The sequence below is a fragment of the Urocampus carinirostris genome, chromosome 4 (genome assembly GCF_059441175.1).
Source record: "Urocampus carinirostris isolate Australia breed hairy pipefish chromosome 4, RoL_Ucar_1.0, whole genome shotgun sequence".
Lineage (NCBI taxonomy): Eukaryota > Metazoa > Chordata > Actinopteri > Syngnathiformes > Syngnathidae > Urocampus > Urocampus carinirostris.
In genome coordinates, this window is record NC_142352.1 from 20,169,418 (window position 1) to 20,185,542 (window position 16,125).

The 16,125-nt window shown below is 37.2% G+C and overlaps 1 protein-coding gene across 2 annotated transcripts in view; it reads right to left on the bottom strand.

Moving 5' to 3' along the window:
- mapk8ip1b (mitogen-activated protein kinase 8 interacting protein 1b) overlaps positions 1–16,125 on the bottom strand; it is a 44,473-nt gene that overhangs the window by 10,041 nt on the left and 18,307 nt on the right. For both annotated transcript variants that reach the window (XM_088333859.1, XM_088333858.1), the window contains exons 3-6: positions 11,584–11,838; positions 3,641–3,722; positions 1,314–2,390; positions 598–673 (exon numbers count right to left, since the gene is read on the bottom strand). In XM_088333859.1, the coding sequence (XP_088189985.1) occupies positions 598–673; positions 1,314–2,390; positions 3,641–3,722; positions 11,584–11,838 (1,490 nt within the window). The remainder of the gene's footprint in view (positions 1–597; positions 674–1,313; positions 2,391–3,640; positions 3,723–11,583; positions 11,839–16,125) is intronic.

Below are 16,125 nucleotides of genomic sequence, written 5' to 3' on the forward strand. Positions count from 1 at the left end.
CTGATTACTCATTAAACTTGGTCAATCAAGTAAAAATTAAACAAAGTAGCAAACCGTAGACAAGTATTTCCTGTCAGTACTATTGTTTAAAATACGGAATGAAATGAGCAAATGGAGTAATTATTTAACAAAGTAGCAAATTATATATTGTGTGTATTTCCCCTCAATACTTTTACCAGCAGAGACTAATAATTAAAATTTGCAAACAAAGCAGAAATCATACAAAAATTGCAAAGTATTAATCCCAGATTTGACGCAACATATGAAACAATAGGCTGGCCGGCACCGGTTAGGCAATATTGCCCAGAAAACAACCGTGAGCCTCAGACAAATGCCCAAATCAAGAAGCCTTGCTTAGTTATGTAATCGCACATTTATAAGTGATATTTCTGCTTCCTGCCAAATTAAAGGTTTTAGGTAATCGGGATTATCTGTCTGTTTGGAAAAAAACAAATTTCTCGCCTTAAAAGAAAGGGGCATTGTTCCAGTTTTCTTATAAAAAATGTTGAACAGTGAGAAAGATATCTATTAAAAAAAATAAAATAACTGTAGTCATGTTTTCAACTAGCTTTATTCTCAGTTCTGATTTGGATTTACCTGTAGACCGCTCTATGACTTTGATCCTGCTCCTCTCCGTTTATAGTACAGGAAAATAGGCCGAAAGATTCAGCGCCTGAGAGAAAAAAAATACAGATTTTAGGAAAACATATGGGAATATTTGTGTCATATATTCTAAATGCACAAAGGATGGCGGTCATTGGTCATCCAACTGTGCAATACATTTTGAACATTTGTTTTTGTTTTTTCAACACTAAATTGTAATTGACTGGAAAAGCATAATAATCAATTATCAAATCAGTACTTTCTGTTGTATTAACGAAAAAAGTATATATGTCCACATCTAAAATGGTGCCCCACTATTTTCTGGGGAAAACACCAAAACATAGATTGTATGCCTCTTGCCAGACTTGTGCTGTCTGCAAAAGTCCAGCCAAAAGTTTCAAAGCAAAATCACAAAAATTGGATTTATGGAAATCATTTTTGAAAAATGAGGCTTAAAATTCCTTGAGTACTTTTTTTCCTTTTATTAACACACAGGGAAGCCTTTTTCCCACTTGCTGCAAGGTAGAAATTACATCTAAAGTATTTATCGGTCGCCCGCACCGGAAACATACGCATGCAATTAAATAATATTCGTATTGCAAGTTTTTTTTTATTTTTAAATTGTTTTTTTTTTTATTAGTTCCTATCTTTCTGAAGCACTCGTGGAACCTAAAACAATGCACAAAAAAGCAGTTTAATCGCCAACTTACTGGATGAGCTGGATCGTCCATTCATGAACACGTTGAGGAACTTCTTGGAGAAATGCATGTCGGGGTCTGGCGTGGAGTCCCCAGAAAGACACGCCGTGGCTTCCCGCCGCGATCCCCCCACCCGATCGCAATCCTCCTCGTATTCTTCCCCGAGGGCCGACTCGTACGGCGAGGAGACGCAATTATCGTAGACTGTAGCCGAATCGCTATCGTCGCTGTAACCACGGTAACACTGTCTCAGACTCACCAGCTCCAGCTGAGCGTGCTCATCCACCACCAGGGTGTACTTGACCGAGTCATATGACAGGCCGCTAGCGTCCGAGCTCATGGAAGTTCTCATTAGTCCAGTTTTACCATTCTCACTGTCCTTCTTAACTAGCCGGCTCACCACAAATCTGTCCACATCCTCGTCCTCCCCGCAATAGCTTTCATCTGTGGCATCCACATATTCGACGGAGGATCCGGTTCTCAGTACCGCCCCTGCCCCCTTGAGACTGAAGTCCATCGGCAGGGAAGGATGAGCTGACAGGGCCATATTCGGAGGCGTAATGAGCGACTCCACGCAGGAGGCGTACGAAGGCGGTGCAATGTAGACTTCGTCCTCTTCGAAGATGGAGGGGTTAGCTTGGTCGGAGAGTGGCTGGTATGGTGGCGGACCTTCCGTATCGGAGCTGATGGACATACGACCCTGCTCGCTCAGCTGCGAGAGCAAAGGGCGGTCCTGCTTGGAAGGAGGTTCCGATTGGTCGCAACAGCGCTGCACCGGGGTCAGATAAATCTCCTCGGTTGGTTCTGAGGAAAACTCTGGGTGGTACTCGATCCTCTCGTGGTAGACACCTCCTTCCGATTTTGCCGCCGGGTAGAGAGGAGCCGGTTTGTAATTCTGCGGTGGGGGTGGCGGTGCTGGTGGCTTTTCCTGGAACTTTGGTCTGGTGACGGCCGCCGCGGAAGACTGGGAACGTGCAGACGCGTGCGAACGCCTGCAGGGGGCGTCGGTGGAGGTGCCTCGGTCTTTGGTACTCCGCGATTGGTCGTCGTCGCTTAGGCAGCTATGCTCTCGCGGTGGCGTCAGCTCGCCTACCAGGTAGGAAAATACGCACAAAGCCACGAGGACAGCAGTAAATACAAAAACGCACGCACAAACACAAAGGACACACAGGGCAGAGTTTAGCTCCATAACGCGGGCATGATAAACCGAAACTACAGAAAGCGGAAAAATGTGGAGAGCGAAATGTATGAAAGGTTATGTAACATATGTCAGGATTACTCAGATAAATCCCCGTCACTCATAAAACAGCGGTTGACCGGTTATGTCATAATCCAGCCAAAAGTGCAAGCATGATGATTTTACTAGGGATGATACGATGGCACTGGGCGCCACAAATAAACGGGGGGGAGAAAAAAATAGAATAATTTATTGTGAGGAATACGTTCTAAAATAACCCGGTGAAATCAGTGAAGTAGAAATAATTATCTTCTTTTACAATTATCATACAATTATATGCACAATCATACACTAAAACAAAAGTAAAAACCCTTTTTACAGACTCAAGCATTGTAAAAGTACTCTATACTATACACGTTGTGATTTTTTTTGCTGTACTGTTGTACTTTCCAAAAATAATATGCAAAGTACCGAAACCGTGAAAAGTAAACCGCATTATAGCAAGGGATTACCGTATTTTAATGTGATTCAACACGTAAATGCTAAGAAAACAAAATAAAATCACGACAATCATGATTCATTTACTTAAATTTACAAAGAGAAATAAGCTAACATTTATTTATCCGTGTACATTTGATTGTGCCATCAAACTCACAAGATTAGTGTATTTGTTTAGAGGAATGTATAAACTAACACGTTTCAAAAAGGTTTTAACAGAAGATAAATACATAATTAAACATCACAAATCGGCATAATTAATCAAATAAATCAATATTACACACAGACCTATTATAATAGTGTTCACGTCCACTCAACTAGTATCTTAAACAAAACAACATCAGCAAATTATTATTTTTATAAAGGACTTGGATTAATAAATAATGGATGAATAATAACCAGTGAAACTTATAATAATTATAAATATAATAATTAAAAATAAAAATTCCTATTTAACCGCCATGAACCCGTAACTGGTGAGCTTCTCTGGTGCTCTTTGGCATAGGCACAACTTTGGTGAGCACTGTTATATATATATATATATATACTCTAAATTTGTTTGTAGAGCTATGTTATGTTAAGGATATTTTAAACCTGGAAAAATATCAGGTTTCTTGAATTTAAAATTAAATACATAAATAAAACAATAACTATTATTACTCACCAGTTTTGAGAGGTGAAGAGGAGCCGGAAACTTTATCCTGCCACGTATATTTCTTAGCCAGGGAGTTGTTGTTTAGCGTGTCCTGCGGAGAAGCAGAGGTTAAGAACAAATAGGGGAAGTGATGAGAACGGCTGAAGATGACAAGATTTGGTTCTTGCAACTCCAACTTTTTGTCCACAACTCGGCATACAATACACACAAAGCCCTTTTTTTTTCTTTTACCCCGTGAATGAGTCTTTTGTCTGTGCCGGGTGGTGTGAATTTAAAGGGAAACAGACCTTTTCCCCACTGGGAGGGGAGGCCATACACTTGTTGTGTTTTCCTTTTTTATAAAAGTAATTCATCCATCAATTGTTCTATTAGGTTCTGTGTATCGTATGCAGAGCCCAACAAACAGCTTGAATCTGTTTCCAAGTTATAGTTTCAGAATCATTTCAAATAATGATGTCTAATATCACTCTACTAAATAATACGGTGCTCAAGTCTTGAGCAATTGATGATAACGCTACAAGTACACACAGTTCTTTCCTAAAATAAAGGCAGCAAATTCATCAATTTACAGTTGATTATTTTTCAATAAATAAAATGTCACTGCCTTATTGGTTAGTTGGAGAATGAAACCAAGACATGCAAGAAAGAAACTGTTTACATATATTTTATAATTCTTCACTTATTGCAAAATAGCACTACAGAAATAAACTATTATCCCATTGGCAGATCTCTTTCTCCTATTACAAGTATATTTTCTTTTCTTAAAAAATGCTTTCTGTTTCTAGAGAAAAAATAATAAGGAAAAAAAAAACACATTTTAAAAGCAAAAAGCAATACATTTTATTAGCAGACGGTAGGTAAAACACATTCATATAATAAATACACATACAAATATATATATATATATATACACACATACAAATATATATATATACACATACAAATATATATATATATATATATATATATATATATATATATATACACACATACATACATATTACATATATTATAGAATTCTTTACCTATTGTAGAATAACACGACAGAAATAAGTTATCATACCATTAGCAGATTTCTTTTCCCCAACTTAAGTAGATATGATTTATTGTTTTAAATTTTTTTCGGTTTCTGGGAAGAAGATAATAATAATGGCCTGGAGAGGAATGGGCTTCACGAGCCTGTACTTGCCCAATGCACACCACAGAAAATGGTGCCTCTACGACCTTAATATATATATATATATATATATATATATATATATATATAGATATATATATTAAATATATAATGTATATATAAATATATATATATATGGTCTAGGGCAGCACGGCGGCGCAGTGGTTAGCGCGTGTGCGGCACAGTTCTAAGGTCTTGGGAACCTGTGTGGGTTCAAATCCAGCTACCGGACTTACTGTGCGGAGTTTGTATGTTCTCCCCGTGCTTGCGTGGGTTTCATCCGGGCACTCCGGTTTTCTCCCACATTCCAAAGACATGCATTTCAGGTGGATTGGCCGGTCCAAATTGTCCCTAGGTGTGAATGAGCGAGCAAGTTGTCTGTCCCTGTGTGCCCTGCGATTGGCTGGCAACCAGTTCAGGGTGTCCCCTGCCCACTGCCCGATGATTGCTGGGATGGGCTCCAGCACCCCCGCGACCCTACTGAGGATAAGCAGTGCAGCTAATGAGATGAGATAAGATATATGGTCTAAATTATATACCGCTTTTCAAGTCACCTCCCAAAGCGCTTTACAATGTGCTTCACCCTTTTCCCTTTTACACAATAACTAACCGACAGCAGCGTCAGCCATGCAAGGCTACTACCTGCTCACCGGGGGCATTAGAGATCCAGTGTCTTGCCCAAGAACACTACAACATATAGCACAGCACGGAGGAGCCAGGAATCGAACCTGCGACGTCTTTTTCCCAAGACGAGCGCTTTACTTCCCCATTTATACAGTATATACAGGAGAGTGATCAGACATGTAGTCTCTTGATAATCGCTTGCCGCGCACTGCTGAACGTTTTGTAATCGCTCACTGTGATTGCCTTACTGATCCAAAATGGCCGACGACAGTACAATGGATTTCGTTCTACAGCTTGCTTTGAGCGAGTTGGCTGATATGAGCGACAGTTCGCATATTGACACAGTTAAGGTTATCCTAAACGCAGTGGAAGGGTCATACCTGTCTTGCATTGTTCACAAACATTACCAGGCAATGTAAGACGATATATTACATCGCCAACAGCACTCGTCAGGGTGAGATCCTCCATCTTCTGCACTGTCGACGCCATGTTGGAAATCAAAGTAAGCGGTCTTTCTCCCGTGATTACTCGGGCACGCGAGCGCTCAATAATCACTGGCCGTTCAGAAGCTAGCGATAGCTCGCGATAGCAATCACTCACTCTCCTGAACACGCCTCTGTTATAGAATTCTTTAACTATTGTAGAATAACACAACAGATTCAAATTCTTATCCTATTGGTAGATAACCCTCGCCCTCCCATTTAGAGAAAGACTTTTGAAATATGCAAACTTATTAGCAGATAATACATAATCATGCTCATTTTAAAGGAATATTTTCAATCATAATTAGAAAAAAAAAACTTAAAATAAGATTAAAAAAATCTACCATTTGCTAGATTACACTGTTTTGTTTGTTTTAAATTTACTTTTCTTGTTTTACGGGCAAAACAATTCAAAGTGCATGAACCTAGAAAAAAAATACACCTAGGCTGAATTATCTGGCAAAGGTTTAAGATTTATTTAAAAGCCCAAGGTTTCATTTAACTTCAAAATACGTTCAATTTTTTTTTTGTTTAATATGTGAAAAAGTAATTAGTGCTTTTGTATGAAGAAAGAAAAATGCATTTAGCAAATCTGCTTTTTTTATACCAATAAACATGGACAAGTTATGAGTTGAAGTAGTTTTTCCCTTAACTTTGATTCTTCTAATTTTCTTTTAGGTTCCTTTTTAAATGAAATGATTGATAAGGTTTGGAGTCACCCAGACAATGGTGTATTTTCCATGAAAAAAACAAAACACTTTTTTTTCATTATTAAAATTAGTTGCAAGATCAATAGAAAATTAAGTATAGTCAAGACATAAAGCAAGTCAATAATAATGATTTTTATTTTAAAAATAACATCTTATCCTTCAAGCAACCATAAGCTTTTGAATAGTAGTGCACATATAATACATTTATAAAAAAAGAATCTTTTATCTGTATTTTTGATACTCATCAATGGGTACACGTAGTGCAAATCCAAAAATGGAATCAGGAAGTCCCAAAATTTAAAAATACTGTTACAAATAAGGTTGTTTTTCCTGTGTCCACCCACCGATGCATGACTCACTTCCCAATAGTGCGTACCAAGCGGAGACAGAGCGGTCGCCATGGCAACCAAAGACGTGCAAGCATCATGCCAAATATAAAAAGATCATCGCTTGTGGCAAATGACGTGAAAATGATAGCGATGACAAGTTTTCACAGTTTTAGACAATCCATTGACGAAAAAAAATTTGTGAATCACAGGTAGGTTTTGCCTGAAGCTCAGACTTACTCAGTAGTAATTACAAGTGTAGTGTAACCAGATGGGAGATTATCAAGACTCGGGATTAGTCCTGGCATCACGTCTGGATGCATTTACTCAAACGGTCTTTGAGAGGACAAACAAAATAAAAGATAACATGGGAGGAAAAAAAGGATAGTAACGAGTATAAAAAAAAAACCTCTCATTTTTAAGCCTACCAAACGAAACAGAGTTGACGTTTGTGTTTATTCGCTGACCTGGAAACAATCACCCGGTTCCCTCTGTCTCTCCCTGCAACTCTCTGGCGCACACATAGTAGAATACAAGCCAGCAGAAATTGTGGGCAGTGGCACGCATGGATTTTATGTAATCGTCTGAGCCACAATGGGAAAGATTCCTGTCATGCATGACTAAGGACATCACAATCAAAGCACTATGTGCGGGATTTTTCTGATGTACTTACAAATTAAGACAGTTTACAAGCACTACCTTTTGAATATTACCTTTATCTTAATAGTCCTTATTATTTTTTCTTTAATTGCATGCAATAGATACAATTATATTCTATTGTACATACAAACAAATTGATTATAACTTCCCTACAAGGTAAAATAAATACAGTGAAAACTTGGTCCTCGACGAGAATCCGTTCAGGATTCGTATTCGAACACCGAACTCCTCATTACTGAGTAATGGTATACATTTAAAACACATTCCAAAACACACCAAATATTAATAAAACAACTACCAAAACAACGACAAATACCATTAATATGAATCAAACATGTACTTAAACACTGAGAATGATTTAATTATGTTAATGATAAATACAAATAAAATAATAGTAAACCATTTACGATACCTTTAAGCAGCAGTTCGATGCCAGAAACTCCTACAGCATTCTCCATTTCTTAATAATTTCCTTATTCAACTCAATCGTTGTTCTCATTGTTTTACTGTTTTCTTCCTTCTTATCATTAACTGTCTTGGGACCCATTATATTCAGCAAAACAAAAACAATGAATACACTAAATTATAATAAACTATCAACAAGTGTTGTCGGACTGACAATCTTACTCAAGATGATGCAAGCCGACCAGGCTCTAGTAGCCAAGATCCATAGCAAGATCACTTGTCCACATGTACGCAGAGCTACCAAATACTATCAATGTTGCGTAATTTACTTCATCAGTTATTAGCAAATTACTAAATATTAATTTTCTATGAAGAAATAAAATGAATCAAGCATTGTTGCCAAACAACCCTTGGCGAGAGTAGCCATGATGGCCGCTCATCTCACTTGGCCTCGCGTTTGGCTGTGTTTGAGTTCTGATTTTAGTTCTAATGCAGAGGCAAAAATTACTCTATATTTTTGGTCGTATACCAGATTAGTTAGAATACTTAAAAAATCAACTTTTTTGTCACATATGCTTCATGGACAATAGACAGCACGGATGAAATGACTTCCTCTTCCCTGCGTGCGAACATGCAAAAAAAAAAAAGTACGCTTATTGTATATAATATAATAAGTCATTCCAGTACACTGAAACTGCTATACCTGGATCACTTAAAACCTTCTATAGCATATTTTTTAAGATAGAAGTGCGCGATAAACTCGTTTTTTCAGGCTTATTTTTTGACAGTGTGTCTTTGAATCTTGGTAGACGTGACAACTGAAACACAGATAGGAAACTCGGAAAAACGGCAGTGCAGTGGCTTCAAAAGGTCCCGAAAAAATGAAGGACTTGAAGCCCTGACAATTGTGACATTGCTCAGAACATCATTTTAACAGAATACAAGCCTGGAAGAAAGAGTGCAGAATCATCCAGAGGAAGCAGATTTCCTACTGTATTCCTTTGAATTCATATAGTAATTCCGTAACATTTCTACAAGCTCTCGGTTTGTTGAACACGTTAAAAAATATCTAGTTAAATAAGAAAAGCAAATATCATATATCATCTTTTATCATATATCTCAAATGTTTTAAAATTTAAAGTTTTTAAAATATTGAAAATATTTTTTTTCCCAAATTTACATTAATTCAAGCCTTATAGTTCACCCAAAATAGTTACCGATATGTGCATATTCATTATTATTTTTAAAAGGGAATCATAAAACTATATTTAAAAAGAGCTAAACGTCCTACCATCAGGTAATAACAGAAGAACATATGATTAAAAACAAAAGAATGTTTATGGCAAATATTTTATCAGATTAAATGTGACTGCTAAAAAATTATGTAAAATAAGGAAAAATCACTATTCTTCCACTAGAGGAAACATTTGCTCTTTTTAAGCATTTTGGGGGGAATTCTATTCTACGGGATTATATTTCACTATTAAAACAAGTTAAAATATTAATGAATTGAGTATCATAATAATAATATAATAATAATAATTTTATGTTTTATTATTATTATTATTATTATTGTCTTATTTTCAATAAACATGTAATAAAAAAATAAAAAATATGGTTACACTGACTGAAAATGTAGCAAATTCTTGACATAATTTCTAATATTTTTACCAGAAGACTAAGGCGCACCTGAAAAAACAAAGTGGCAAGTAGGCCTTATATATATTACATACATATATATATACACACCACAAAATACGTTGGATACGATTGGAAATGCATAGAGTATTTACTACGGTGAACTATCGTATTTGTGCAATATTTGATCAATCTAAAAGCATTGCTTGCCTTAATCGCAGAGAATTGTATGCAATGGGATCAAACCCTGGTCGTGGCGGTGAGAGCGCTGACATTTACCCACTAGACAACTCAACACTAGATTACCAGTGATATAGATGACATACGATAAGGCATTAGATTTTATCGCATTATCAAGCTGTGTTTACTCACGGTGCTCGAAACCAATATTAGAGAATGGGGAAAACAGAAATATTATACCGAAAGATAAAAAGAAACGCAAAGTCTGATTCATCTTCAGATTAACCAAAGTGCTGATTCCCTCGTCATGCTTTTTTGCAATTATTTATATCATCAAGACGACTTTCTGTTTTCTCAATTTTCTAACCTTTGTTTCTGGCACCGTGTGTAAAAATAGTGTGATAATAAGGTCGAATCAAATGCCTTCTCGTATGTCATCTGTATCACTAGTGATCAGGTTCCGACGTTCTCACCAGAGTTCAATTCAGAGTTTAATGATTTGCAAGTTTGATCAGGGACATTTTTTGACTGGTCACTCATTGCACTAATACAGGCATGTCCAAAGTCCACCCCGGGGGCCAGTAATGGCCAGCGCGGCCTCTGACATAACATTAATATAATGTGGCCCGCCAGTAATGTTGATCACAGTATAAAATAAATTTGTACCCCAAAATTTCACCAGACTTTTTTTCAGAACTTTTTGCACATCTTAGAACAATTGTTTACAAGGTACTACTATGCAGTTTATGATTTATGGGTGCACTGTCTATTTATCTGTTGTACTGTCTACATGTGTGTCTTAGTGTGTGTCCTGGCATTGTGTTTTTGTGTTTGTATTAATTTTCTAGACACTGAGGGCTGTGAGAAACGCAATCTCAATTCTGTTTTGGCTGCTGAATTGACAATAGAGCTGACTTTGAGACTGAAAGTACCCATTCGTCCACCTTTTCCCTCTCTTTCTGTCAGAGTTTTATCCCACCCCATTTCCGACATGGCGACTGCAAACAAAAAAGTAAGTTTGACTGTGAGGCCTGCTGCTTCCTGGACAAGTAGAAATGAAAGTATTTTTTAACCGAAATTGGAAACAACCGCACATTCCAAACTAACCAAAAGATAGTGGCTGCTTTTAAAGAAAATAATCTAGAGTCACTGCCAGACAAAACATGGAGACAAAAAGCTAACTGAAAACGAACGCTGTGAAAAGATAAAGCAACTGGAAGCGGTTTTAACGACACAGCAGCGCTTTCTCACGAGACCCTGCAAGTCAAATCAAAAAGCTACAAAGGCAAGCTACAAGGTACACTGATCGCAAAGCACTGAGAACCTCTTACGGAAAGTAAATTCATTTGAAACTGTTTAAAGAATGCCATGCTGAACAGTCGGCCGCTACACATTTCCGGCATGCTTTCTGAAAAGTTAGGACACTAATATATACTGTAAGTGTATAAAATACGTCATGGTTTGACACTAATAAACTGTAGCGCTTATTGTAGTTTGGATTCCATGCTCCTTATAGCCCAATGCACCTTATAAAGGAAAAATATTTTACAAGCCCAATTTTGTGTCTTCCTGTGTGCCTTATAGTGAGGAAAATTCGGCGTTTAATACATTTTTTTCATTTTGATTTTCAGGAAAGTGTTTTACATTTTCAGTTTGGTACCCAAGCTTTTATTTCAGTGACAAAATACTACTTACAAAAAAGTACATAGCTATATGATTATAGTTTAAGAATTATACAAAAAAGACTTACCTGTGTGCGGGGCACAATGGGAAAAAGGTTAAGGGTGGTGGGTCTCTTGGGCCGGTAAGTATCCATGATAATGGGCACGATGCTTTCCTTGGCAATTAGCGGAGTTGCGATGCACGCCTTCGAGGAGTCTTTGTCGCCGCGGAAACCGTCGGCTCCGTCAATGAGATCCAAATGCAGCATCTCAGCCTGGAGCTGTCCGGCGGCGCCGAGCTCCGCCCTCCCTGGCCTGTCATTGGTCCTCCGCCTTACGTGGCCCTGCAGGGATTGGAGGACAGGCGCAGTTACTCGCAGCGTGCAGGGATGCGATGAGGAGACGGAGGAGACCAATAGGAAAATTCCTTGACTTTGGCTGGCGGCACTCTCACTGTCAACACTGAGCTGCTTAGAGCTGAGGCTATTCTATGATTGGAGCCCCTTTCTCTACAGAATATAAAGAGTTAAGCACAAGCTTTGCTCTATCCACCATACACAGATGGCACAAGCTGGCGCACGGACATGGACAAAAAAAATACCCAATACGGGGCATTTTGCTAGCATTTGAGGCTGCAACTAAAGATGATTTAAATTAATCGATCAACCTGTCAACTTTTACTTTCGATTAATCAAAGAATCGGATTTTTAAAAAACATTTTTAAGGCCATCCTCTTCATTTAAATCTTGAAGTTTTGGAAAGATATAGAAATAATGCACAAAACAACAGAATATTCTGTTATGTAAAAAAATCCAAGGGGTTTGTCAGATAGCTTAAAAATAAAGTCAAGCCATGTTTATTTGTATGGCCCTTAATCACAAGGAGTCTCAAAGGGCTGCACAGACCACAGATTACTGCAAACTGCAGACTATTATTACACCATCCCCTGATCTAAAACCTACATGAAGGCAAGGAAAAACTCAAAAACCTCAACATGAGGAAAATGAAGAAACTTTGAGAAGGGACCGCACATGAGGTAATCCGACTTCTAGGATGACCAGTCGGCAACAAAATAACATAAATAAAATAAAACAAAATACATAGAAATGTATAATATACACCAGTAAATATGTAAGATACTTCTTTTATAAAGTGCAAAAAAATGACATCTGAGTTTTATGATCTAAATTAGAGAGAACACACAATTTAAATATTTAAAATGTTATTGGATCAGAGCGAATAGAATTTGACTTTGAAGTCTAACATCTATAATGATGGCTCTACCTACAGAAAAATTGTTTATTACAATCATCACAATATAAATTATCTCAATGTATTTACAATTCTGTTTCTGTCAGTTGAGGGCATTCGTCCCTTTACAGTTGGGTGCGATGTTAGTATCCTGCCACTTGTAAATCACGTCAAGGCAAAATGCATCAAACAGATGCCTAATTAATCTTTAATGCAATTTAGCACACTGGGGGCCCAATTTCCAGACACAGAGACCATTAGTAACACAAACCATTTTGAGACCATTGAAACCAGCTGCTTCGATATTACATTACCTAGCAATCTATACATTTCAATATCATCATGATTGAAATGTTATAATAATACCCAAAAAGTTTCGAGATATGATATTTATTCGTGTATACTGCGCACGCTTGTATAACGTGCACCCTAAATTTTGTTTCATTTTCTCAGCTTAAACTAAGCATTGAAAGTGACAAACGTTGAATAGTTTTACCCATTATTAAAAATGTTTATTGGCAACGTAAACTATGAACACAATAGACAATTTACAATATTTATTTAATATCCTTCAAATCCAACGTTAAGAGTGCCGACACCTAATCACTAGACCACCAGTTTTCTGGATGACATACGATAAGGCATTGGATTTTATGGCATTATCAAGTTATTTTTCCTCACGGTACTTGAAACGGAAGTTAGAGAACAGGGAAACAAGGAATTTTGTCCTGAAAGATAAATTTTAACGAAAAGTCTGAGTCATCATTATATACAATAGTACTTACACTTTGGAATGTCTCTACATAGGAAGTTTTAGGTTACGGAGTACCTGAACAGGAACATTTTGCCTCTAGTTAAAAAAGGGGTTTCAGGATACAAAGTCAAAAATACAGTACAGTATGCAATGCTATTAGCTGCTCCCTGAGTTTCCCGAAAGTAAACAAACGGACTGGCAATTTAGTGCCCATGCATGTACAGTATTCCAGCATGCTCTTCGTGACACCGTTATAGTTCAGAGTTCAGAGACGAGGAGGAGGAGTGGTTCCAGCAAAATGGCAGGAGGAGGATGCAGCTATCATTCAATCCGCGCAAATTAAAGACAGTTTAGCAAAATTCTATGAAGTCTCGGAATGTGTGGAAAAGAGCTCATTAGGATGTCTGCCTCGCACATTTCTGATGGATTGTCAAAAGTTGGCAAAAGCAGGCGTCATTGGATCAGATTTTTAAGAAACGCGAGGCAAATAAGTATATGAATATTTTTTACATTACGTTGCGAAAATATTTTTCTGTTTATTGTGTGGTAATCTAAATTGAACATATAATTGTTTCATGTTCTGAAGCATTTTTGATTTATTACAAAAAAATCATATTGCACTTTTGTGGGGCTTGGAATAGACTATCGCATTTACATTCAAATCTACTTAGGAAGTTTTCAGGTTATGAAGCTACTCCCAGAACAAATTAAATCCGTAAGTAGAGGTTCCCCTCGTTGTGTTTTTTTTTGCATTTATTTATAACTTTCAGGACAGTTTCTGTTTTATCCATTTACTAACATTGGTTCCTGGTACAGTGAATAGAAATAGTGAGCTATTGAGATAAAATCGCTTGCCTATTTAAATGTTATCTAAATCACTTGTGGACTAGTGGTTATGATTCGGCACTTTTACTGCCGCAACCCGGGTTCAATTCGCATTGCATCCAATGTTCTACGATTATGGTTAGTGATATTTTGCGACCTTGAGTTATCTTTTAGGTTAAAAAACATCCACATTATACACAAATAACACAGTTATCTATTCTTATCCTTGCAAGTAAAAGATGTTCCTGAATCAGAGTAAATGTATCTATGCTTATACTTGTTCATAAATAAATTAATTCAGTCAGATTTGTTTTGAAACACTTAGAATTCAGGCAAAGTAATAGTTTAGGTCACTGTTTTTAAAGCTGTTTTTTTCTTTTCATGAATTGGATGAATAGCTTCATAGATAAAATAAATACAAGATCTAAAAAAATAGCAAATACAGATAGATTTAACGATCTATCTAATGTTGGCCTTGATTGCAGTAGATAATGCTTCATGAAAAAAAAAAAAACATTATTGCCCGGGGAAAACTCACACAAGCACGGGAAGAACATGCAAACCCTGCACGAGAAGGCAGGTAGCTGGATTTGATTCCATGACCTCTGAACTGTGCCGCGGACGCACTAACCACTCAGCCGCCGTGCCCCCCCCCAGAGCAGTTCAATTGGATTTTAATCCAGACTTTGACTTGGCCACTCCAGAACCTAAATTTGTAGTTGTTTTTTAAGTCACTTAAAGGGTGCACTTGCAGGTGTATTTTGAATTGTTGTCCTGCTGCATGATCCAAGAGCGCTTGAGTTTGAGGACACAAACTCAAGGATGTTCTCCTGGAGGATCTTCTGGTTAACACCAGAAATCATAATTCCGTCAACCACAGGAAACTGTCCTGGTCCTGAGCCAGCAACAGAGCACCGGTTGAGGTAAGTTTTCATGACCAATGTTCCCTCTAATTTTCCACGGGTCTGAGCGTTCACACAAAGTTGGTGAGCAACGCTTGAAACAACAGTGGGCAACAGCAATCCCAAGTGTGGCAACTAAGTCATTATTAAACATGTCCAAAACTTGACATCACGTTACATTTTGCTGAGTTTCCGGCAATGCAAAAAAAAATTCACTTTTGAATGAATTGACTAATGTATTATTGCAAAGGTTGTACGGCCTACAAACGTCATTTGTTTTTACAACAATTCTTTCACAACATTTCCATTTCTTTTTTTTTCCTGGTATCTTTTGTCGCATAATACTAACATTTTTGGGGGCTTATTTAGTCGGTTGCACGATACACAACTGTATTTAATCACATTTTTTAGTGGAAGTACAATGTTGGCAACAAGATTGACTTGGTATAATTGGATATTATTTGAATGCAACACAAACTTTTTCTTCTCTTTCCCTGTTTTTTCTATCTTTTTTTAAATTCCTTGAAAAAAAATCTCATTGTGTTTATTTTTTCCTAGCTGTTGCTTTTTTCTTTTTGTTCTCTATTTACTTTTTTCCTTTGTTTGTTGTTAATATATGAAATCAATATTTCAAAACTGCATTTTGTATTTGCTTGGGTTGTCTCTGTTTGATATTAAAATTGGTTTGTTGATCCAAAACCTTTGTGAGTAATATTTATGCGAAATTCATGAAAGGGGCAGATACTTTTTCATGGCACTGTATAGAGCAATATCACTTTGCAATCACGGACTCAGAAAGGATTAATGTCGTATCTCAGGGGTGTGTGGGACTTTAAAAGGAAACAAATGTATTGAAGATCCCTAGAAAAAAATTAGCCTTTATTATTATTTGCAGCGAC